The sequence below is a fragment of the Bufo gargarizans genome, chromosome 3 (assembly GCF_014858855.1).
Source record: "Bufo gargarizans isolate SCDJY-AF-19 chromosome 3, ASM1485885v1, whole genome shotgun sequence".
Classification (NCBI taxonomy): domain Eukaryota; kingdom Metazoa; phylum Chordata; class Amphibia; order Anura; family Bufonidae; genus Bufo; species Bufo gargarizans.
In genome coordinates this window covers 88,883,344-88,907,323 of record NC_058082.1, presented here as the reverse complement: position 1 = coordinate 88,907,323, position 23,980 = coordinate 88,883,344, and the positions used below count along the sequence as shown (strand labels likewise).

At 47.2% G+C, this 23,980-nt stretch overlaps 1 protein-coding gene across 4 annotated transcripts in view; it reads right to left on the bottom strand.

The window, feature by feature from the left end:
* The window catches only part of LOC122930938 (paraspeckle component 1-like), a 121,708-nt gene extending 99,257 nt beyond the window's left edge, over nt 1-22,451 (bottom strand). For 2 of the 4 annotated variants that reach the window (XR_006388192.1, XM_044284683.1), the window contains exons 1-2: nt 21,971-22,451; nt 7,082-7,383 (exon numbers count right to left, since the gene is read on the bottom strand). Coding sequence is in view for 2 of the 4 variants with exons in the window: in XM_044284683.1 (XP_044140618.1) it covers nt 7,082-7,383; nt 21,971-22,351 (683 nt within the window). In the remaining 2 variants the exon portion in view is untranslated. The remainder of the gene's footprint in view (nt 1-7,081; nt 7,384-21,970) is intronic. The other 2 variants (XR_006388193.1, XM_044284684.1) reach the window with 1 other exon arrangement.
* Nucleotides 22,452-23,980: the final 1,529 nt, after the last annotated feature.

Genomic DNA, 23,980 nt, shown 5'->3' with positions numbered 1-23,980 from the left:
ACAGATCGACCACGTCCTCTCCCTGCAACAGGAGCTCCACCAGCAGCACCACGACCTGGGCCACATCCCTTATTTGACGCTCTCCTCATATTTCTCGAATTTAGGATCTTGCCCTAAATGGGTGTTTAATAGTAGAATAGAACAACAGTATGTACAGGGTGTAGCTCACACGCCCTGAACCAGACTAGGCCGCAATTCATTTGCCAAAAATGTCTGTATTTCAAATACCTTAATAGAACCCCTGTATATAAAAGGGTGTATCTCACAATGACATATGCAGCAAAGGCTGCCAAATAAACTTTTTTTGCCCAAACGGGTGTTATTTTTTTTAAATAACTGAATATGACAGCAATATATAACCCTGGAATTTCACACGTGCTAATGCTGCAAGGGCTGTAAAATTGTGTATTTTGGAAAAAAAGTGTGTTTTTAAAAACCCAGAAAATGATGGCTGTATTTCTAGCTTAAATTGCACACTGGCTAATCCAGATGTTGTATATTACCAAAAAAGTGAGTTTTATTACTAACAGAATATAAAAGCTGTATATAATGGATGAATTTCACACCTCCAGATGCAGCTAGGAATGTAAAATAGTGTATTTTGGAAAAAAAAAGTGTGTTTAGAAAAACCAAGAAAATTATGTGGTTTTTTTTCTAGCTTAAATTGCACACTGACTAATCCTGCAAATGCACCAGATGTTGTATATTGCCAAAAAAGGGTGATTTTTTACAACCAGATTATTAGTGCTGTTTTTCAAGCTTGGATTTCAATGTCACAAAAGCTCAGATGCAGTGCTGGTGCACTGAGCTTGCATAAAATGGGCGCCGCCCACCTAACTATGAATAGCCTCCATTCATCGGGAACATGTGTACCATCTAACTCCATCATAAGACCATTTACATCCGTACAGAAACAGACATCGCTACCATTGCATAGTATGCAACTAACTTCTCTGGATCGTTAACACATTTGCGTTTATCCATCTTAAATGGGTTCTGCAGTTTGTTTAAACTGATTATCTATCCTCTCGATAGATCATCAGCATCTGATCGGCAGGGTTCCAACACCCGGGACCCCTGCCAATCAGCTGTTTGAGAAGGCAGCGGCGCTGGCAGTAGTGCCGCGGCCTTCTCACTGTTTACCGCAGGGCCCAGTGACGTCACGACTAGTATCAACTGGCTTGAGCGGGGCTAAGCTCCATTCAACTGAAAAGAGCTTAGCCGCGCCCAGGACAGTTGATACTAGTCGTGGCGTCACTGGGGCTGCGGTAAACAGTGAGAAGGCTGCGGCACTCCTGGAGCACCGCTGCCTTCTCAAATAGCTGATCGGCGGGGGTCCCAGGGGTTGGACCCCCGCAGATCAGAGGATAGATCATCAGTTTAAACAAACTGCTGAACCCCTTTAAGTTTCAAAGCTGATAGCACTATAACAGATCACTTGATCAAAATCTGTCCAGCTTGCCTTATATACTTACTGCTGACATCAGCCCGAGTGCGTCCGAACAGGTCTGGACATGTCCATTGGAATATCTCTAATATAATGCATTAATATTATAACTGAATAGGCTTTTCATGTATAACTTAAAGGGGTTTTCCATCTCAGACAATGGGGGCATATTGCTAGGGACCCGCACCTAGAATGAGAACGGAGCCGGGAAATGAACAAAGGGCGCACTGCGCATGCGCAGCCGCCCTCCATTCATTTCTATGGGGCCGCCGAAAATAGCCTAACACTGGCTCTGCTATTGCCGTCTGCCCTATAGAAATGAATGGGAGCATGGGCCGCGCATGCGCGGTGCGCTCCCATTCACTTCTATGGGAGCAGCGCTTGGTGGTGGACAGACCCCGGGATATCCGGGGTCCTCCAGCCACAGCGCTTCCTGCTTCGTTCTCGTTGTAGATGCGGGTCCCAGCGGTGGGACCCGCACCTATCAGATAATGGGGGCATATCCTAGCGATATGCCCCCATTGTCTGAGATGGGAATACCCCCGGCTGAGATCGGGGAACCTGTTACATTGATCTAATAGGCTGAAGGCTCAAGCAGGCTTTGGTGCCTATTAGATGACTACCAATACAAGCCACTAGGTGGCAGCATTGTATTGGTATAATGCAAATGAAGTGTTCAATGGTGTCTATATAGACATTAATGAACACAATAGGCAATCTAATCTTATTTTCCATATGAATCAGCAGCAGGTGGGCAGGGGAGTGGCTATAGCTCTGAATTAAATAAACGCTGGACTCGAATCAGCTCATTAGCATGCGGCATCTTTGTGTGTATATTATGAGGTAACCATCTGTCACACCAGTAAGTGAATACATCGAAGGTACTTTTTAGTAGTTAATAATTGTATATAATTAGTTAGATTATAATCAAATATCCACATGACAGGTTCCCTTTAACCAATAAAAAAAAAAAACATCATGGGCATCACCGCGTGCGAAAATGCCCATGCTATTAAAATATAACAATATTAATGGCATACGGCAAATGGCATAACGGGGGCAAAAAAATAAAAACAGACAATTTGCCATTTTTTGTCACTTCAACTAACCAAAAGTGATCAAAAAGTCGTACACACTTCAAATTGGTATCACTAAAAAGAACAGATCGTCCCGCATAAAATGAGCCCTCAAACAGCCCCGTACACATAACTACCAAAAAGTTATAGGGGTCAGAATATGGTTATAAAAAAATTAAAAATATTTCCACAAAGGTATAAAAAAAAATCTGTATTAAAAACGCAAAAAAAAAATAAAAAAAAAATATACAAGTGTGGTATCGTTGTAACCGTACTGACCTAGAGATAACAGGTCAATTTTACTGCATGGTGTACGTTGTAAAAAAAATAAAAACCATTGTCAGAATTGCATTTTTTCCCAATTCTACCCCTTTTGGAATTTTTTGGGCGCTTCCCACTACATGGTATGCAACCATAAATGAATAAAGTTGGATGATAAAGCTGTCACTCAAACCGAGGAGAGGCGCCATTAAGCAGCTCAAAGCAGAGAGCATGGCACAGTGAAGATACGCAGCCTGAATACTTTATTAACACAGACATGCATTACCTAGGCATATAAAATGTGGATAGCTACGTAGGTCAATCTTTAAAGGGTTTTTCCATGAGTTTAGGGCTCATATACACAACCGTATGTATTTTGCGGTCCACAAAACAAGCATCCACCAAAAAAAAAAGGGATGACATGGCATGTTTTTTTGCGGATCCATTGTAACAATGCCTGTCTTTGTTCGCAAAATAGACAAAAATAGGACATGTTCTGGTTTTAGCGGAACAGACAGGCAGACACGGAATGCACACTTCCGACATTTCCGGGTTTTTTCAAGCCCTATTGAAATGAAAGGTTCCGCATACGGACCTGTAAAAAAATAAAAACTATACTATACTGAGGCAGGGGTGTGGAAATTAAAAAAAAAAACTACTTGTCGAAGGACTAAAGCGGGGTCTCAATCTACTTGTCCCTCATGACAATCTACTTGCCCTGATACAAAAAGTAATTTTAAATCAAAACCATATTTAAGTGAATCCCTTTAATGTACATGCCATACTGGGGCAGTGAATCCCTTTAATGTACATGCCATACTGGGGCAGTGAATCCCTTTAATGTACATGCCATACTGGGGCAGTGAATCCCTTTAATGTACATGCCATACTGGGGCAGTGAATCCCTTTAATGTACATGCCATACTGGGGCAGTGAATCCCTTTAATGTACATGCCATACTGGGGCAGTGAATCCCCTTGATGTACATGCCAGTATAGGGAAGTCCCCCCCCCTATTCATGGAGGGTGAGTGGCTGGAAGTTGGAACCTGGCAGCACTCCTATTGACACTTCAATGCCAGGGAGAAGAAGCAGAGCGGCAGCCTGACAGCAGAGCATAGCTGACCCAGAGCAGTCACCACACACACTACCTGCTGGGCTATCCATCACGGCACGGGCTGCCACCATGTCAGGAGCTCCTACTACAGCCGCTGACTAACGTGTGCCTCCGCTGGGAGCTGACTTCCGGCCTGCACAGGAGCGCTGATAACTAGTGATGGGAAGTTCGGATCTTTTAGGTGAATCAGTTCCTTTGAATCAGCTCATTCAAATGAACCGATTCATGAATCGGATCTTCGGTTCACTTGGGGAGTCAGACTGCTGAGCTGACTCGCAAGTGAACCGAAGACTCTAGGTGCCGGTGCGCATGCGCAGATGCTATACACATTCGATTCACTTGCTGCTGCTGACTCAGTGCAGTCGGCTCTTCAGCTCTCTGAACTCTGATTAGTATTGAGCGAGTCAGGAAGAGTGATTTATTATAGTAAAGGGAAGCTGAGGCTGACGCCGGACAGGAGGACTCAGGACAGGAGGACAATAGACTTGTATTATGGCGTAAAGCAAAATGGAAGGCTTTAAAAGGCATTCCATTTGCTTTCCGTCCTAATGGAAGTCTATGCAAATCAAAATGGATCCGTCTGGGTCCCGTTATGCAAGACGGAAAACTAAGTCCTGTCGACACGACAGGACCCAGACAGATCTGTTATGATTTCCATAGACTTTTACGATGACGGAAAGCAAAACGGAATGCCTCTTAAAGGTTTCCGTTTTGCATTCCATTTTATGGATTACGTTATTTTATGTTATAACCCTTTTATAATGGAAAGCCATAACGGAATCCATAAAGGTGATGTGAACCCACCCTTAGTTATATAGCTACTGAATGAGATGCCTTTAACATATATATCTCCTGAGAAGCCAATTTGATTCTAAAGGGTTAATTTAATTCAACCTGTAATCTAAACTCTGTGTCATCTGTCCCTTCTCTTATCTCTCTGCTCCTGTCCCTTAATCTTATCACTGCTGCAACAAAAGCCTCAGCCTCAGTGTAAACTGTTCTAGAGTCTGACTCACGGCTCTTTTAACTCAATGAATCGAATGAGTCACTAACTAAGTCGGATCTTTAGATTCTTTTAACTTGTGACTCATTCGATTAATTTCTATTCTTAGACTCCTCTGCACTTGTGTGACTCAGACGACTCAGAGCTGCTAGTGCTTGCCTTGCCCCCTCAGCTCTGGTCGGTGATTAATTGGTGGGCGGGGAGGGGTGGGGTTGGCAGAAGCAGCTTCCACTCTAAGATCATATTACGCTCCTCCCCGTCCCTCCCTCAGGCTCCTTCCTGCTGCCAGCGTGAGGTGAGCGGCTCTGTCTGCATTGTCTGTGTGCTGTGTGACTTAGGGCTCTTTCACACCTGCGTCATTGTCTTCCGGCATAGAGTTCCGTCGTCGGGGCTCTATGCCGGAAGAATCCTGATCAGGATTATCCTAATGCATTCTGAATGGAGAGAAATCCGTTCAGGATGCATCAGGATGTCTTCAGTTCCGGAACAGAACGTTTTTTGGCCGGAGAAAATACCGCAGCATGCTGCGCTTTTTGCTCCGGCCAAAAAAACTGAAGACTTGCCGCAAGGCCGGATCCGGAATGAATGCCCATTGAAAAGCATTAATCCGAATCCGGCCTTAAGCTAAACGTCGTTTCGGCGCATTGCCGGATACGACGTTTAGCTTTTTACCAGTGGTTACCATGGCTGCCGGGACGCTAAAGTTCTGGCAGCCATGGTAAAGTGTAGCGGGGAGGGGGGGAGCAGCATACTTACCATCCGTGCGGCTCCCGGGGCGCTCCAGAGTGACGTCAGGGCGCCCCAGGCGCATGGATGACGTGATCGCATGGCACGTCATCCATGCACATGGGGCGCTCTGACGTCATTCTGGAGCGCCCCGGGAGCCGCACGGATGGTAAGTATACCGCTCCCCCGCTCCTACTATGGCAACCAGGACTTTAATAGCGTCCTGGGTGCCATAGTAACACTGAAAGCATTTTGAAGACTGATCCGTCTTCAAATGCTTTCAGTACACTTGCGTTTTTCCGGATCCGGCGTGTAATTCCGGCAAGTGGAGTACACGCCGGATCCGGACAACGCAAGTGTGAAAGAGGCCTGAGCCGTTTCAAACGGATCGGATCAGTCAAGTGAACCGGACATCACTACAAAACACTGCGGTAAGCAGCCCGGACTTGCTGCACCGGGCTGTGTATTAGAGGAAAACACGGCGCAACCCTAGCCCTGCTACTTGCCCGCAGGGCTAAGCTGCCTGCACAAACTACCTGCCCGGCGCCCGGAACTGCATGTCCCGGGCGTCGGGCGATAGGAATTCCACACCCCTGTGAGGTCATCTGTATTTCAACTTTGGGAGTCCATCACCCGGGACCCAGCCAATCAGCTGTTTAAAAAGGCACTGCTGCCTCCTCGCAGCTTACCAAGCACAGCGATGTACATTGTGTAGTGGCTGTGCTTGGTATTGTAGCTCAGCGATTTGACTGAAAAAAGTGTTGTTACTGGCCTAAGAAAAGCTGGAGAATACCATGGCACTACTGTGAGCAGTGGCTCCTTCTCTAACAGCTGATCAGTGGGTCCGGGGTGTCAAACACCCAACGATCATATACTGTTCACCTATTTAGAGGATAGGTCATCAGTATAAAATGTCTGGAAAAGGCCTTTAAGACACAAATAAAGATGTAGTAGACATAACACACATGCTTAACTAGATGTGTTAACTTAAGGCTACTTTTTACATCGGAATTGAAATCGCAGATGTGTAAGTAGCCGACACCTTCAATTGATTTTCAAAGGCTTTTGTTTCGGGATATCACGAGGAGTTAAGAAATTTCGGTTAAGAGTTTGAGTGTTAGGGTGAGTTCACATCACCTTTTTCCAATCCGTTTAACGTAAAATGTATACGTTAAACGAATGCTTCAGACTGACTCCATACAGTGGCATCCGTTCACTATAGAGTTCCATTGTGGAAAAAAAAAAAAATAAGTATACTTTTTTACCAATGCAAAAGATTTATTTACAGGATTGTGCAGGATACAAGAACGTGGTATGCTGCATTTTTGTATCTTTTTTTTTATGTATACGTCAAACAGAGGCATAAAACGTGATGTGAACCCAACCTTTCGCACGATGTAGAGTCACACACAGCAGAGAAGTAAAAGTACAGCAAGCAATGAAAACCACTTACGTTGTCAGTATAAACGCTCCATCTGTGCATCTCTCCATAGCTTTCCTTGCTGGGGGCTTTGCTGCAAACTCCACAAAGCCCTTGCCTGTCGCTCTGCCACGATCATCCACTATGACAACCGCTCGTTCAACTGGGCCGAACATGGAGAAAGCTTCTTCAAGCAGTTCATTTGATACCACAGGAGACAGATTTTTGACTGTGAGCGCTGCCCCGTGGGTAGCAAAGCGGATACGGAGTGGCCTGTTTTTGAGTACCATGCCATCAAGCTCTGCTTTTGCTACTTCAGCGAGTGTTCTGGATTCCTAAAAAGAAAAAAAAACAGCACATCAAAAATGTATTATTTCCTGTTTGTAATAACTGCTGGCCAACCAGTGAAGGTCATGCTTACATGAAACCAATCCATAGAATTGTAAAATCAAGCAAAAGTGACCAATTATCAAGCAGTGTAAAGCAAAGCATGATCCAACGCTAAGTGATTACTGTAGTTTGTCCTCGCTGAGATCGTCCCTGTACAAACATAAATCATCAATCACCGCCGTGACCTCCGGAGGTGTAAACTGGTAGGTGAGTAGACCGTGCGGGTGGAATACGTTTTCCACAAGCACACATGACAGTTTACACGATAATCCACACATGTACGGGCTTGTCGTTCGCATGTCTATTAAAAGAGGACCTTTCATCAGTCCAAACATTGTGAACCAAGTATCATTATCTGTACAGCGGCGCCCAGGGATCTCACTGCACTTACCATTATCCCTGGGTGCTGCTCCGTTCTCCCATTATGTCCTCCGGTATGTTCGGGGACTTGGTTATAGTAGGCGGAGTCTGCCCTTGTCCTGTGGGCGTCTCCTTCTCCTAGGCTGTAGCGCTAGCCAATCGCATCGCAGAGCTCACAGCCTGTGAGAAAAAACCTCCCAGGCTGTTAGCTCTGCGCTGCGATTGGCCAGCACTACAGCCTAGGAGAAGGAGATGCCCACAGGACAAGGGCAGACTCCGCCTACTATAACAAAGTCCCCTAAGTCTCCTCCTACTATAACCAAGTCCCCAAACATACCGGAGGACATAACGGGAGAACGTAGTAGCGCCCAGGGATAATAGTAAGTGCAGTGAGATCCCTGGGTGCCGCTGTATATGTCATGATACTTCGTTCACAATGTTTGGACCGATGAAAGGTCCTCTTTAAAAGGGGTAGTGTCTAGAGATCAGGTAAAAGGTGAATTGAGTTATGATTCCGTTAACATGGACCATAACGCAATTCTATAATGTAATACATAACAGAATGCCTTTAGAGGCATTCCGTTATAATAGTAGTCTATGGGCTGCAAAACCAATCCGTCCCGTTTCCGTTATGCAGGAGAGGACTCCCCTCCATAACGGAAATGGAACAGATCCGTTTTGCAGCCCATAGACTTATTATGATGGAATGAATAACGGTAAACCAGTAAACGAAGCGTGAACGAATTTCAAAATATGAAATTCGCTCATCTCTAGTAGTGTCATACACCGGGGCTTATCACTAGGATATGACTCCAATGTCAGATACGGTAGGTGCAGGACCTACAAAGACCTATAGAACGAAGCCTGCAAAGTGAAAAAGCGCGGGCCGTACATGTGCGGCCACCCTGCATTCATTTCTACGGGACTGCCGAAAATAGTCAAAACACTGGCTCAGCTGTGTCCAGCAGACCCACAGAAGTGAATGGACCAGAGGCTGCACTTGCGGCTGATGGTGTATTAATTTTTAAAGGATGTTTTTTTTGGGTCGTATGTTAGGTGATGTTCACATATGCCTCAAACAATCAGTCATATGTGATACCAAAAATAGTAGTGTTACATGTGCATGGAAAATGGCAGCGATTGCTGCCTCTGGCTGCTCCTGGGAACCTTGTATTCTGCACAGCAGCTAAACGGTAGATAGACACGTCTGGCCCATGCACAGTGGATTCTGCTGCCTTCACTGACACTGGGGCAGCTGGGGGACAATATACATCCACATATACCTGTACAGACCATACATCACCATACATGAAAAGTCGCTATTATTTTTACTGCTATTTAGCTTATTACCATTAGCAATGGTAAAGTGTAGTGGGGAGCGGGGGAGCAGCATACTTACCGTCCGTGCGGCCCCCGGGGCGCTCCAGAGTGACGTCAGGACGCCCCCAGGCGCATGGATGACGTGAGCCGCACGGACTGTAAGTATACTGCTCCCCCGCTCCCCACTACTACTATGGCAACCAGGACTTTAATAGTGTCCTGGGGGCCATAGTAACAATGAAAGCATTTTGAAGACGGATCCGCCTTCAAATGCTTTCAGTACATACACTTGCGTTTTTCCGGATCCGGCGTGTAATTCCGGCAAGTGGAGTACACGCCGGATCCGGACAACGCAAGTGTGAAAGAGGCCTTATCTTAGTTTTCCTTTTGGCTTCAGTTTTTGTGATGTTTTTATCACTTTAGTAGTTAGCATTTTATTTTGTCTCTAATGACCTTGTGACTTGTGTGAGATATTTACCTTTTTCTTAGGCTACTTTCACACTTGCGTTCGGGGCTCCGCTTGTGAGTTCCGTTTGAAGGCTCTCACAAGCGTCTCCGAACGGATCCGTCCAGCCCTAATGCATTCTGAGTGGATACGGATCCGCTCAGAATGCATCAGTCTGGCACCATTTGTCCTCCGCTCCGCTTAGCAGGCGGACACCTGAACGCTGCTTGCAGCGTTCGGGTGTCCGCCTGGCCGTGCGGAGGCAAACGGATCCGTCCAGACTTACAATGTAAGTCAATGGGGACGGATCCGTTTGAAGTTGACACAGTATGGCTCAATTTTCAAACGGATCCGTCCCCCATTGATTTTCAATGTAAAGTCAAAACTGATCCGTTTGCACTATCATGAACAAAAAAAAAAAAAAAAATGTTTTATTTTTTTTGTTTTTGTTTATGGTAATGCAAACGGATCCGTTCTGAACGGAGCCTCCGTCTGCATTAATATGAGCGGATCCGTTCAGAACGGATCCGATCGAACGCTAGTGTGAAAGTAGCCTTATTTGGCTTACCTGCCGGAGCTCTCTTGCTCCCGCATTGCTGGACGTTACTGGAATACCCATTGGCCCCATTTACAATAATGGGGTCAAACAGAGATCCAGATGCTACCCGGCGAGACAAATACCGCCACATGTAACTTCTGGCAATGCCGGGTCCAGGGAGCTTTGGAAGGCTGTCCTCTGCCGGAACGAAGGTTGCAAATGTTAACCACCTCCCGACCGCCTAACGCACGGATGCGTCCGGAAGGTGGTTGATTTATTCCTCCTGGACGCATCCGTGCGTCATCTCACGATAGCCGAGATTTCCTGTGAACGCGCGCACACAGGAACGGAAGGTAAGCGAGTGGATCTCCAGCCTGCCAGCGGCGATCGCTCGCTGGCAGGCTGGAGATGTGATTTTTTTTTAACCCCTAACAGGTATATTAGACGCTGTTTTGATAACAGCGTCTAATATACCTGCTACCTGGTCCTCTGGTGGTCCCTTTTGTTTGGATCGACCACCAGAGGACACAGGCAGCTCAGTAAAGTAGCACCAAACACCACTACACTACACCCCCCCCCCTGTCACTTATTAACCCTTTATGAACCACTGATCACCCCATATAGACTCCCTGATCACCCCCCTGTCATTGATCACCCCCCTGTAAGGCTCCATTCAGACGTCCGTATGAGTTTTGCGGATCCGATCCATGTATCCGTGGATCCGTAAAAATCATACGGACGTCTGAATGGAGCCTTACAGGGGGGTGATCAATGACAGGGGGGTGATCAGGGAGTCTATATGGGTGATCACCCCCCTGTCATTGATCACCCCCCCTGTAAGGATCCATTCAGAATTTTTTTTGGCCCAAGTTAGTGGAAATTGTTTTTTATTTTTATTTTTTCTTACAAAGTCTCATATTCCACTAACTTGTGTCAAAAAATAAAATCTCACATGAACTCTCCATACCCCTCACGGAATCCAAATGTGTAACATTTTTTAGACATTTATATTCCAGACTTCTTCTCACGCTTTAGGGCCCCTAAAATGCCAGGGCAGTATAAATACCCCACATGTGACCCCATTTCGGAAAGAAGACACCCCAAGGTATTCCGTGAGGGGCATATTGAGTCCATGAAAGATTTAAATTTTTGTCCCAAGTTAGGCTACTTTCACACTTGCGTTCAGAGCGGATCCGTCTGAGACGGATCCGCTCATATAATGCAGACGGTAGGATCCGTTCAGAACGGATCCGTCTGCATTATATTGTAAAAAAAATTCTAAGTGTCAAAGTAGCCTGAGACGGATCCGTCCAGACTTTACATTGAAAGTCAATGGGTGACGGATCCGTTTGAAAATTGAGCCATAGTGTGTCATATTCAAACGGATCCGTCCCCATTGACTTACATTGTAAGTCTGGACGGATCCGTTTGCCTCCGCACGGTCAGGCGGACACCCGAACGCTGCAAGCAGCGTTCAGGTGTCCACCTGCTGAGCGGAGCGGAGGCTGAACGCTGCCAGACTGATGCATTCTGAGCGGATCCGCGTCCACTCAGAATGCATTAGGGCAGTACGGATGCGTTCGGGGCCGCTTGTGAGCCCCTTCAAACGGAGCTCACAAGCGGAGCCCCGAACGCTAGTGTGAAAGTAGCCTTAGCGGAAAGGGAGACTTTGTGAGAAAAAAAATAAATAAAAAATATCAATTTCCGCTAACTTGTGCCCAAAAATATTTTTTTTCGATGAACTCGCCATGCCCCTCATTGAATACCTAGGGGTGTCTTCTTTCCAAAATGGGGTCACATGTGGGGTATGTATACTGCCCTGGCTTTTTAGGGGCCCTAAAGCGTGAGAAGAAGTCTGGGATCCAAATGTCTAAAAATGCCCTCCTAAAAGGAATTTGGGCCCCTTTGCCCACCTTGGCTGCAAAAAAGTGTCACACATGTGGTATCGCCGTACTCAGGAGAAGTTGGGGAATGTGTTTTGGGGTGTCATATTACATATACCCATGCTGGGTGAGATAAATATCTTGGTCAAATGCCAACTTTGTATAAAAAAATAATAAAAAAAAAGGGAAAAGTTGTCTTTTGCCAAGATATTTCTCTCACCCAGCATGGGTATATGTAAAATGACACCCCAAAACACATTCCCCAACTTCTCCTGAGTACGGCGATACCAGATGTGTGACACTTTTTTGCAGCCTAGGTGGGCAAAGGGGCACACATTCCAAAGTGCACCTTTCAGATTTCACCGGTCATTTTTTACAGATTTTGATTGCAAACTTCTTCTCACGCATCTGGGCCCCTAGAATGCCAGGGCAGTATAACTACCCCACAAGTGACCCCATTTTGGAAAGAAGACACCCCAAGGTATTTTGTGATGGGCATAGTGAGTTCATGGAAGTTTTTATTTTTTGTCACAAGTTAGTGGAATATGAGACTTTGTAAGAAAAAAAAAAAAAAATTATAAATCATCATTTTCCGCTAACTTGTGACAAAAAATAAAAAGTTCTATGAACTCACTATGCCCATCAGTGAATACCTTAGGGTGTCTACTTTCCGAAATGGGGTCATTTGTGGGGTGTTTGTACTGTCTGGCCATTGTAGAACCTCAGGAAACATGACAGGTGCTCAGAAAGTCAGAGCTGCTTCAAAAAGCGGAAATTCACATTTTTGTACCATAGTTTGTAAACGCTATAACTTTTACCCAAACCATTTTTTTTTTGACCCAAACATTTTTTTTTATCAAAGACAAGCTTGCATGACCGAGCAATAAACGGTGAAAGTAGTGTAGTGCAGAAGTGTAAAAAGTGGCCTGGTCATTAAGGGGGTTTCAGCTAGCGGGGTTGAAGTGGTTAAAGTAGCCTTTAAGGGCTTAAGCTGAATCTACTTAGGCTACTTTCACACTTGCGCTAGGTGCGGATCCGTCTGGTATCTGCACAGACGGATCCGCACCTATAAATGCAAACAATGGTATCCGTTCAGTGCAGATCCGTCTGCATAACAGCTTTTTCAGATCCGAGTTTTCACGATCGTGAAAACTCAGCTCCGACAGTATATTCTAACACAGAGGCGTTCCCATGGTGATTGGGACGCTTCAAGTTAGAATATACTAAGAACTGTGTACATAACTGCCCCCTGCTGCCTGGCAGCACCCGATCTCTAACAGGGGGCTGAGATCCGCACAATTAACCCCTCAGGTGCTGCACCCCCCTCCTTCTCCATTATTAAAAGCATTGGTGGCCAGTGCGCAATCCCCCCCCCCCCTCCCTCCCCAGTATTACTTCAAATAGTTTTTCTATTGTTTCTTAGACCCAGTATTAAAGGGACACTGACAGGGCCAATAAGCATATTGAGGTATATATATATGGCAGTACAGGTCTTATAATGGGTATTACAATCATCTAAGTATCCCCCCTGTCCACATTATACATACAGTAAACTTAAGTTTTATAACCTGCTCCAACGGTCTTCAATCTGCCCAAGGGGCGGCGTTTCACCTCTCTTGCGCCCAGCCAGCCTCCCCCAACTGCCGCTTTGAAGCGCCGCCCAGCTCATGAATATTCAGTTTGCTGGGCGGCTTCTGCGGTCCCCGCTCTGAAGCGCTGCGCTGAACAGTGCCCTGCGCATGCGCCGGATCTTGTGAAGTCGGGGACAGTAAGCACCGCCCAGCAAAGTGAATATTGATGAGCTGGGCGGCGCTTACTGTACCGGACTTCACAAGATCCGGCGCATGCGCCGGGCACTGTTCAGCGCAGCGCTTCAGAGCGGGGACCGCAGAAGCCGCCCAGCAAACTGAATATTCATGAGCTGGGCGGCGCTTCAAAGCGGCAGTTGGGGGAGGCTGGCTGGGCGCAAGAGAGGTGAAACGCCGCCCCTTGGGCAGATTGAAGACCGTTGGAGCAGGTTATAAAACTTAAGTTTACTGTATGTATAATGTGGACAGGGGGGATACTTATATGATTGTAATACCCATTATAAGACCTGTACTGCCATATATATACCTCTATTGGCCCTGTCAGTGTCCCTTTAAAAGCATTGGTGGCAGTGGCCACAGGCTAACAACCCCCCCATCATTGGTGGCAGCGGAGCGGCATTTCCGATCGGAGTCCCAGTTTAATCGCTGGGGCTCCGATCGGTTACCATGGCAGCCAGGACGCTACTGCAGTGCCATGGTTACTTAGCTTATACTTACCTGTGCTGTCTGTGGCCGGCGCTCCTCCTACTGGTAAGTGACAGGTCTGTGCGGCTCATCGCACAGACCTGTCACTTACCAGTAGGAGGAGCGCCGGCCGGCCACAGACCCTCATATTCCACTAACTTGTGCTAAAAAAACAAGCAACTTATATGAACTCGCCATGCCCCTCACGGAATACCTTGGGATGTCTTCTTTCCAAAATGGGGTCACATGTGGGGTATTTATACTGCCCTTGCATTTTAGGGGCCCTAAAAAAATGGGAAAAGTTGTCTTTTACAGAGATATTTCTCTCACCCAGCATGGGTATATGTAAAAATACACCCCAAAACACATTGCCCTACTTCTCCTGAGTACAGCGATACCACATGTGTGACACTTTTTTGCAGCCTAGGTGCGCAAAGGGGCCCAAATTCTAAAGAGTATCTTTACGATTTCACAGGGCATTTTTTACGCATTTGGATTCCAGACTTCTCACGCTTTAGGGCCCCTAAAATGCCAGGGCAGTATAAATACCCCACAAGTGACCCCATTTTGGAAAGAAGACATCCCAAGGTATTCCGTGAGGGGTATGGTGAGTTCATGTAAAATTTTATTTTGTCACAAGTTAGTGGAATATGAGAGTTTGTAAGAAAAAAAAATTAAAAAAAAAAATTTCCGCTAACTTGTGACAAAAAATAAAAACTTCCATGAACTCACTATGCCCATCAGCGAATACCTTAAGGCAGTGTTTCCCAACCAGTGTGCCTCCAGCTGTTGCAAAACTACAACTCCCAGCATGCCCGCACAGCCAAAGGCTGTCAAGGCATGCTGGGAGTTGTAGTTTTGCAACAGCTGGCGGCACACTGGTTGGAAAACACTGCCTTTAGGGTGTCTACTTTTCCGAAATGGGGTCATTTCTGGGGTGTTTCTACTGTCTGGGCATTGTAGAACCTCAGGAAACATGACAGGTGCTTAGAAAGTCAGAGCTGCTTCAAAATGCGAAAATTCACATTTTTTTACATTAGTTTGTAAACGCTATAACTTTTGCGCAAACCAATAAATATACACTTATTGCATTTTTTTATCAAAGACATGTAGAACAATAAATTTAGAGAAAAATTTATATAGAAATGTAGTTTTATTTGAAAAATTTTACAACTGAAAGTGAAAAATGTCATTTTTTTGCAAAAATTTCAGTCAATTTCGATTAATAACAAAAAAAGTTAAAATCTCAGCAGCAATGAAATACCACCAAATGAAAGCTCTATTAGTGAGAAGAAAAGTAGGTAAAATTCATTTGGGTGGTAAGTTGTATGACCGAGCAATAAACCGTGAAAGTAGTGTAGTGCAGAATCGTAAAAAGTGGTCTGGGGGGGGTTTAAGCTAGGGGAGCTGAGCTGGTTAAGGTGTTAAAGGGGTACTCACACCCCCTGAAATAGCTACAAATAAATGCAGGTCCCAACATACCTCTCTAGAATGTTGTGGGACTCCTATAGAAGTGACTGGGAGTAGGGGTGGGCAATATATGCGATATGCACGATATCAATCTGTGCAACGATACAGATTTTGTCCATATCGCCGAACTGCAATATGACCACGGAGCGGTAGTGAATTGAAGTAGCTTCTCACTGCTTCGTGGCTCCAGCTCCCGACTGACTCCGCACCCGCTGGCTGACGTTGAGTGTGACGTCAGGTCCTGCCTAATGCATGCTGGGAAGAAGACTTGACACCTGCGGACTGCCGAGCACTCTGCAGGAAAGGTAAGTATAGCGATTCTTCTGGGGGGGGGGGGGGGGGAGAGAAACTATTTGCAAAGGATGGCCATCGGGCTGATCAGATGGCACTGGTTCTGGGGGACATGTCTGATGGCAGATGATGGCAAATGCCATGGGGATTGGGGCTGATGGCACTGGCTCTGGGGGACATGTATGATGATGGCAATTGGCAAATGCCATGGGGCTGATGGCACTGACTCTGGGCCAAGTTTTGTAATTTGTATTTTTTGTATACAAACAGAAGAAAATAATATATTGCAGTATATATCGCACATGCTTCAAATTATATTGCAATATAGATTTTAGGCCATATCGTCCACCCCTAACTGGGAGTTCTGCCTGTATTACGCTGGCTGAGGGTCAGCCAGATAATCGATAAGGAACGCTCATTACTGTGAGGAATATAAATTAATATTTCATGTCCGCCATGTTCCCACACCAGCCATCAGCTGTCAGATAGCAGATGTAGTGAACTCAACAGGAGGGCCCTGCTTCAAAGCCAGCAGATGGCAGAGGACCTCTAGCAGTCCACCAGTGTTTACAACTTTTCACAATTCCATTCAGCCAGGAACCCAGCAAATGGAAAAGGAAAGACCTCTCTGCAGGAGGTCTAGTCCATTCCCCAGTTCAATGGAAATTATCAGACTTTCTGGGGGCCGGCAGTTCATAAGGAAGTATGAATCGCCCAGCCATCACAGGCAAAAACCGGATACATATTTGTGTCCCTGTGGTCACGATGAACAGGCCCGTGGTCATAGTTTGGTGGTGAGATGCCAGGGAAGGGAGATTTACACATCTCCCCACAGGGACTAAATAACGGTACCATGCTTAGACTCTACTTGTAGCCGGAACCCAGTCGGGTCTGTTGGTCCCAGAACCATCTCCCTGTGACCTTCTGGTCTAGAGCTATGAACCCTAAAGGGTTTTGTGGGTCATTCAGCTGCCAGGAACAGCAGGGAGGGGGGGGGGCCCTTCCCAGAGGCAGGAAGAGGAGGGGCCATCTGGTAAACTGACTTTTGACATGCTTAACCCTGTTTGAACCATACCACCTGTATTTGTGGACTGAGGTTCTGTATATATCATTGTGTGTATAGTGTTATTTCTAGTGAGCCCCTACGGCGATTAAATATATAATTCAATCTTGTGCTGTCTTTTATATCGATCACAAATCCCCATGTCCTGTGTTTCTGCCTAGTTATACGCTACCGCGGGTTGGTTTCTTACCATATATAATCCAGTTAGCGGACTGGGCTTATATCAAACAAGAAACTGGTGGCAGTCTTCCCGGGCTGAGAACGCGCTGTTTCACTGGGGCAGTGAAAAGGCTCTCAGCTTGTTGTCTCTCGTGGACAGGAGGAGTCTGTGAAAACTAGGGATGTCCCGATACCATTTTTTAAAGACAGAGTACGAGTACCGATACTTTTATTTAAGTACTCACTGATACCAATTATAACAGCGGCGCAGTTGCTGATAGCAATGAAAAAAATTAAAGCTGGAATTTGGTTGCTATGGACAACTCCTTTACTTTTCCTTTGTACAAAGGTTAATAAATTAATAAATGGGCATATAACAGTGTTTCCCAACCAATGTGCCTCCAGCTATTGCAAAACTACAACTCCCAGCATGCCAGGACATCCTTTGGCTGTGCGGGCATGCTGGGAGTTGCAGTTTTGCAACAGCTGGAGGCACACTGCTTGGGAAACACTGGATATAAGGAGGGGAATGGGCATATGAAGGGAGAGAATGGGCATATAACAGTGTTTCCCAACCAGCATGCCTCCAGCTGTTGCAAAACTACAACTCCCAGCATGCCCGGGCAGCCTTTGGCTGTGCGGGCATGCTGGGAGGTGTAGTTTTGCAACAGCTGGAGGCCCACTGGTTGGGAAACACTGTTATATGCCCATTCTCTCCCTTCATATGCCCATTCCCCTCCTTATATCCATTCAAGCAGGAACCCAGCTAATGGAAGAGGAAAGACCTCTGCAGGAGGTCTAGTCCATTCCCCAGTTCCATGGAAATTATCAGACTTTCTGTGGCCGGCAGTTCATAAGGAATTATGAATTGCCCGGCCATTACAGGCACAAACCGGATACATACCGTATTTTTCGCCCCATAAGACGCACTTTTTCCTCCCTAAAAATGGGAGGAAAATGCCCCTGCGTCTTATGGGGCGAATGCTGACATGTTTAACATCGCTGGCTGCGATGTGCGAGCGGAGGAGGAGCTGGGGGCCGGCAATTGCGACGGGACGGAGCAGTCACTGTACTATAGGCCCGCCGCTCCAGTGCTACACAAATATCAAAATGTATTATTCAATTAAAAGTTATTAAACATGCCCCCCTCACTCCTAATAGTACCTCATATCCTAATTGCTTCTGTATAATTCCGGCAGGCAGCAGCGTAACTCACTGATGTCACGTGCCTGCGCCGCCTGCTTTATGAATGAAGTAGGCGGCGCAGGCAAGTGACGTCAGTGAATGACGCGCCAGCCGCCCGGCCCGCCTGCCGGCATTATACAGAAGCAATTAGGATATACGGTACTATTAGGAGTGAGGGGGGCATGTTTAATAACTTAATTGAATAATACATTTTATATTTGTATACTGGGGAGGGCGGGGGGACACGGAATCTGTGGATGGCACAGTTATGGGCTGGGGGGGGGGGGGGGGGTCTGTGGATGGCACATATATAACAGCGTCCGTCATCCACAGATCCCCCCCCCATAACAGCGTCCGTCATCCACAGATCCCCCCCCCATAACAGTGTCCGTCATCCACAGATCCCCCCCCCCATAACAGTGTCCGTCATCCACAGATCCCCCCCCCATAACAGTGTCCGTCATCCACAGATCCCCCCCCCATAACAGTGTCCGTCATCCACAGATCCCCCCCCCATAACAGTGTCCGTCATCCACAGATCCCCCCCCCCCATAACAGTGTCCGTCATCCACAGATCCCCCCCCATAACAGTGTCCGTCATCCACAGATCCCCCCCATAACAGTGTCCGTCATCCACAGAGCCCCCCCCCATAACAGTGTCCGTCATCCACAGATCCCCCCCATAACAGTGTCCGTCATCCACAGATCCCCCCCCCCCATAACAGTGTCCGTCATCCACAGATCCCCCCCCATAACAGTGTCCGTCATCCACAGAGCCCCCCCCATAACAGTGTCCGTCATCCACAGAGCCCCCCCCATAACAGTGTCCGTCATCCACAGAGCCCCCCCCATAACAGTGTCCGTCATCCACAGATCCCCCCCCATAACAGTGTCCGTCATCCACAGATCCCCCCCCATAACAGTGTCCGTCATCCACAGATCCCCCCCATAACAGTGTCCGTCATCCACAGATCCCCCCCATAACAGTGTCCGTCATCCACAGATCCCCCCCATAAAAGTGTCCGTCATCCACAGATCCCCCCCCCATAACAGTGTCAGTCATCCACAGATCCCCCCATAACAGTGTCCGTCATCCACAGATCCCCCCCCATAACAGTGTCCGTCATCCACAGACCACCATTAGTTCCAAACCCACCAAAAGCACACCTTTTGGTTAAAAAAATTTTTTTTCTTATTTTCCTCCCCAAACACCTAGGTGCGTCTTATGGGCCGGTGCGTCTTATAGGGCGAAAAATACGGTATTTGCGTCCCTGTGGCCACGATGAACAGGCCCGTGGTCATGGTTTGGTGGTGAGATGCCAGCGAAGGGAGATTTACATATCTCCCCAAAGGGACTAAATAGCGGTACCATGCTTAGACTCTACTTGTCGCCGGAACCCAGTCGGGTCCCTGTGACCTTCTGGTCTGGAGCTATGAACCCTAAAGGGTTTTGTGGGTCATTGAGCTGCCAGGAACAGCAGGGAGGGGGGCCCTTCCCAGAGGCAGGAAGAGGAGGGGCCTGCTACAGTTTAAAATACTTGTGCCTGCAAGTGGGCGTGTCTTTGCTCTGAAGGAGAGTCACATCGTGCCATGTGTTCAGAGGGACCTGCAACCTGCTGACATCACTGCCTCCCATGTGAATACAGCTAAGAACTTATCACAACCCAAAAGGACTCATCCATCTGGTAAACTGACTTTTGTTCTGCTTAACCCTGTTTGTACCATACTACCTGTATTTGTAACCTCAGACGTCTGTATATATATTCTGTTAGTATAGTGTATTGTCTAGTGAGCCCTTAAGGCGATTAAATATATAATTTAATCTTAATCTTGCGCTGTCTGTCTGGTATCTCGATCACAAATTCCCACGTCCGTGTTTCGGCCTAGTTATACGCTACCACAGGTTGGTTTCTTAATCTATATAATCCCGTTAGCAGACCGTGCTTATATCAAACAAGAAACTGGTGGCAGCCTTTCCGGGCTGAGAACGCGCTTATTTCATTGAGGCAGTGAAAAGGCTCTCAGCTTGTTGCCTTTCTGTGCCCGTGTGGACATGGAGTCTGAACACTGTACCAAGACTGACCTTACCCGCTTCTCCAGGAGGGCGTAACGTCACGCCTTGGTAACCAGTGACCATACCGTATCCCGTGAGCTCAACGCAGTTGACATTCGGCATCAGTCGGGGTACGGTATTCATCACAATTACCGATAATCTGCCGGTGTAAAAGTGCCGCCGAGCAAATGCTCATTCATCGGATAATCGTATCTTTTATGCAGGCACAGAAATTGTTTGCTGGCAGCAGACTGCGTCGTGTAATCACGCCCTGCGGTCGGCAAATAATGATTCTGTATAGGGACGAGCGATGGCGTTAGTGATCATTCCTCTCCATACTGTGGAGGAGATCGCTGCATGTAATAGCTGCAGTCTCCTCCACTAACGAGCAGGCGATTGCCAGGAAGGAACGCTCTCCTCTCGACAATCGTACGGCTCATTTATACATGCACCCCACTCCATATCAAAGTATTGCCTTAGACCCGGGTCAGGAAACTCTAAAGCCATTGTGAAACTACAACTCCCAGCATGCTCCAATCACACCGATTGGAACAGCAGAGCAAGTGTGCATGCTGGGGGATGTAGTGTCAGAACAGCTGGCACGCTGCTAGGCTTGTGAGGTTGCCAGGCAACCCCGTCTGTCTGCACCGGTGTAGCGTTACATTACCCTACTTCGTGAGATTTCCCTACCTCCTGAATTCCCGTCACACTGCTAATGACGTGAGGAGGCGTTTGAGTTTTGACGATCTGCGCATGCGCAAACCGACAGTTTATGGAAAATCTCAGCGGCGTTCAGCTTCACACCGGGACACTGCGCATGCGCCGGCCGGAGTTAGCCGCGCTTGCGCACTGGGCCGTAATATCTCCCTACTGAGGCTCTTCTGCGCATGCGCAGTGTCCCGGTGTAAAGCTGAACTCCGCTGAGATTTTCCATAAACTGTCGGTTTGCGCATGCACAGATCGTCAAAACTCAGGAACGCCTCCCACGTCATTAGCAGTGCGACAGGAAGTCAGGAGGTAGGGAAATCTCACGAGGTAGGGTAGTATAATGCTACACCGCCTTATTGTCCACATTTCATGACCGAATCTGAAACCGATGTGAAAGCGCGTGATCCGGTGACATGTTACGTGTAAGCACTCACGCACGCAGATCAGCAAATACGCGGATACCGGCCAAGAGCCACTTTCTGCGGCCTCTATTGTAGAAATGCCTATTCTTGTCCACAAAATAGGCAAGCTTTATAATTTGCGTAACAGCCGCAGACTGCACACGGACATCTAACGCCGACCCAATATAGAACCCTAACATACAAGAGCAGACACGTATCCTCACATACAATGTCCACTAGACTGCTGATGACACCCAGGCTGGCCACATGACACTTCTTTCAGACCAAACCTAGAAATACGGATGCGTTTTTCATGCGTTTTGTCACTTTAGGAGACGGGCAGGAGATGGAGAACAGGAAGGTCCCCCCTCAGGGCCACCTACCAGGCGGATGAAGCCGAAGCCCCGGTCCCGGTTGATGAAGACCTCGCTGGGTTCTCCAAACTTCTCAAAGAGCTTCTTAAAATCCTCCTCCGTGATGTCGGTCGGCAGGTTGCCCACGAACAGGCGGCACCGCTGGGTGTAGCTCTTCTCCCCGGGCTTCAGGAAGCTCTTGATGTCGATGGTCACCCCCTGAGACTCCTCCGCCTCTTCCATCTTAGGAGGCATAAGAGCCGGGTCCCCCTCGGACAGGTCAAAGCTGCGCTTGTTCCTCCCCGGGTGCACCATCTGCTGCTGCGGAGGGGAAATCCTCTCACTGCTGTTGCTGCCATTGTTGTTTCTCTCGATGCGCACTTGCTTCAGATTCCTGTTCGCCATGGCCATCTTCCAACAGAGACGACTGCGGCAATTCTACGGAGAGAGCGCTCACCACGCAGGTCCGACCCAGCGACTTCAAAATGGCGCCGTGAAAATTTCCAGCGGGTGCTGACGTCACGCCCCCAGATCCCCGTTAGGATTGAAAGAGGCCAAAGCGCTCGGTCACACTGCTGTCTCCGCACAGCTAGAGCGCCGGCCATTTTTTAGTAGACCAACAACCTATTCCGACCCTTGTAATGGTCTAAGGTAAAATGTCCTCCTGCAGGGGACAGCATATGTGGAAATAATAAAGACTTTTTAATCCGGTGAAAGCGAGACGACGTGCCTTACATAAGAGCCGTACTGCAGTGGGCAGCCTCCTGCCATTGGGTTGTGTGTTGCTAGGGCACGTGAAGTTCGGGAAAAAGATGCTACGAGTGTAATAATATGGCAAAAATCTTTAACCTGAGCGTTTATCCTGCAGTGCTTTCCAGCTGCAATGAGAGGGGTGCAGGAGTGAGACCAGTGGAGAGGCTATGGGAGAGTTCTCAAAACTGGAGTAAAGTAGAACTGGTTTAGTTGCCCATAGCAACCAGATTCCACCTTTTATTTCTCAGCGCTCCTTTGGAAAATGAAAGGTGGAATCTGATTGGTTGCTATAGGCAGTTTGGTAAATCTCCTCCTATGTCTTTGTTTTCCAAAGCAACCAATCACAGCAGAGCTTTCAATTCACATTTTAGTCTTGCAAAACTGAAAGCTGTGCGGTGCTTGGTTGCTATAGGCAACAAAAGTTATAGGTTTCCACAGCGGCAGTGTGATAGATCTGCCTGTATTACAATGCTTCCCTCACTTTATCAGGATATTCTTTTTGCCTAAATTTTTCAATGCAGAGATATTAAAGGTTTTCTGTCACCATAATTAACCCTATTAAGCTAGCTGACATTAGCGATGTGCTAATGTCAGCTAAACCTATCTAGTCTATTCCTACTTTTATCTATGCCCCCGTTACGCCAGAAATCTAACTTATATAATATGCTAATTAGCCTCAAGGAGCATAGGTCATCAGTATCTGATCTTTGGGTCTGACACCCGGGACCTTCGCCGATCAGCTGTTTCAGAAGGCAGTAGCCGCTACCTTCATCAGCTTTTGCTAGACCGTTTGACATCACGTCTATCGGTCACATGGCCTAGGCACAGCTCGGCTCCATAGAAGAGAATGGAGCTGAGCTGCGATACCAAGCACAGCCACTACAATGGACGGCGCTGAGGGAAGGCTGCAGCGCCACTGTAAGCAACGCTGCCTTCTAAGGGCTCTTTCACACTTGCGTTCTTTTCTTCCGGCATAGAGTTCCGCCGTCGGGGCTCTATGCCGGAAGAATCCTGATCAGTTTTATCCTAATGCATTCTGAATGGAGAGAAATCCGTTCAGGATGCATCAGGATGTCTTTAGTTCCGGACCGGAACGTTTTTTGGCCGGAGAAAATACTGCAGCATGCTGCGCTTTTTGCTCCGGCCAAAAATCCTGAACACTTGCCGCAAGGCCGGATCCGGAATCAATGCCCATTGAAAGGCATTAATCCAGATCCGGCCTTAAGCTTAACGTCATTTCGGCTGCATTGCCGGATCCGACGTTTAGCTTTTTCTGAATGGTTACCA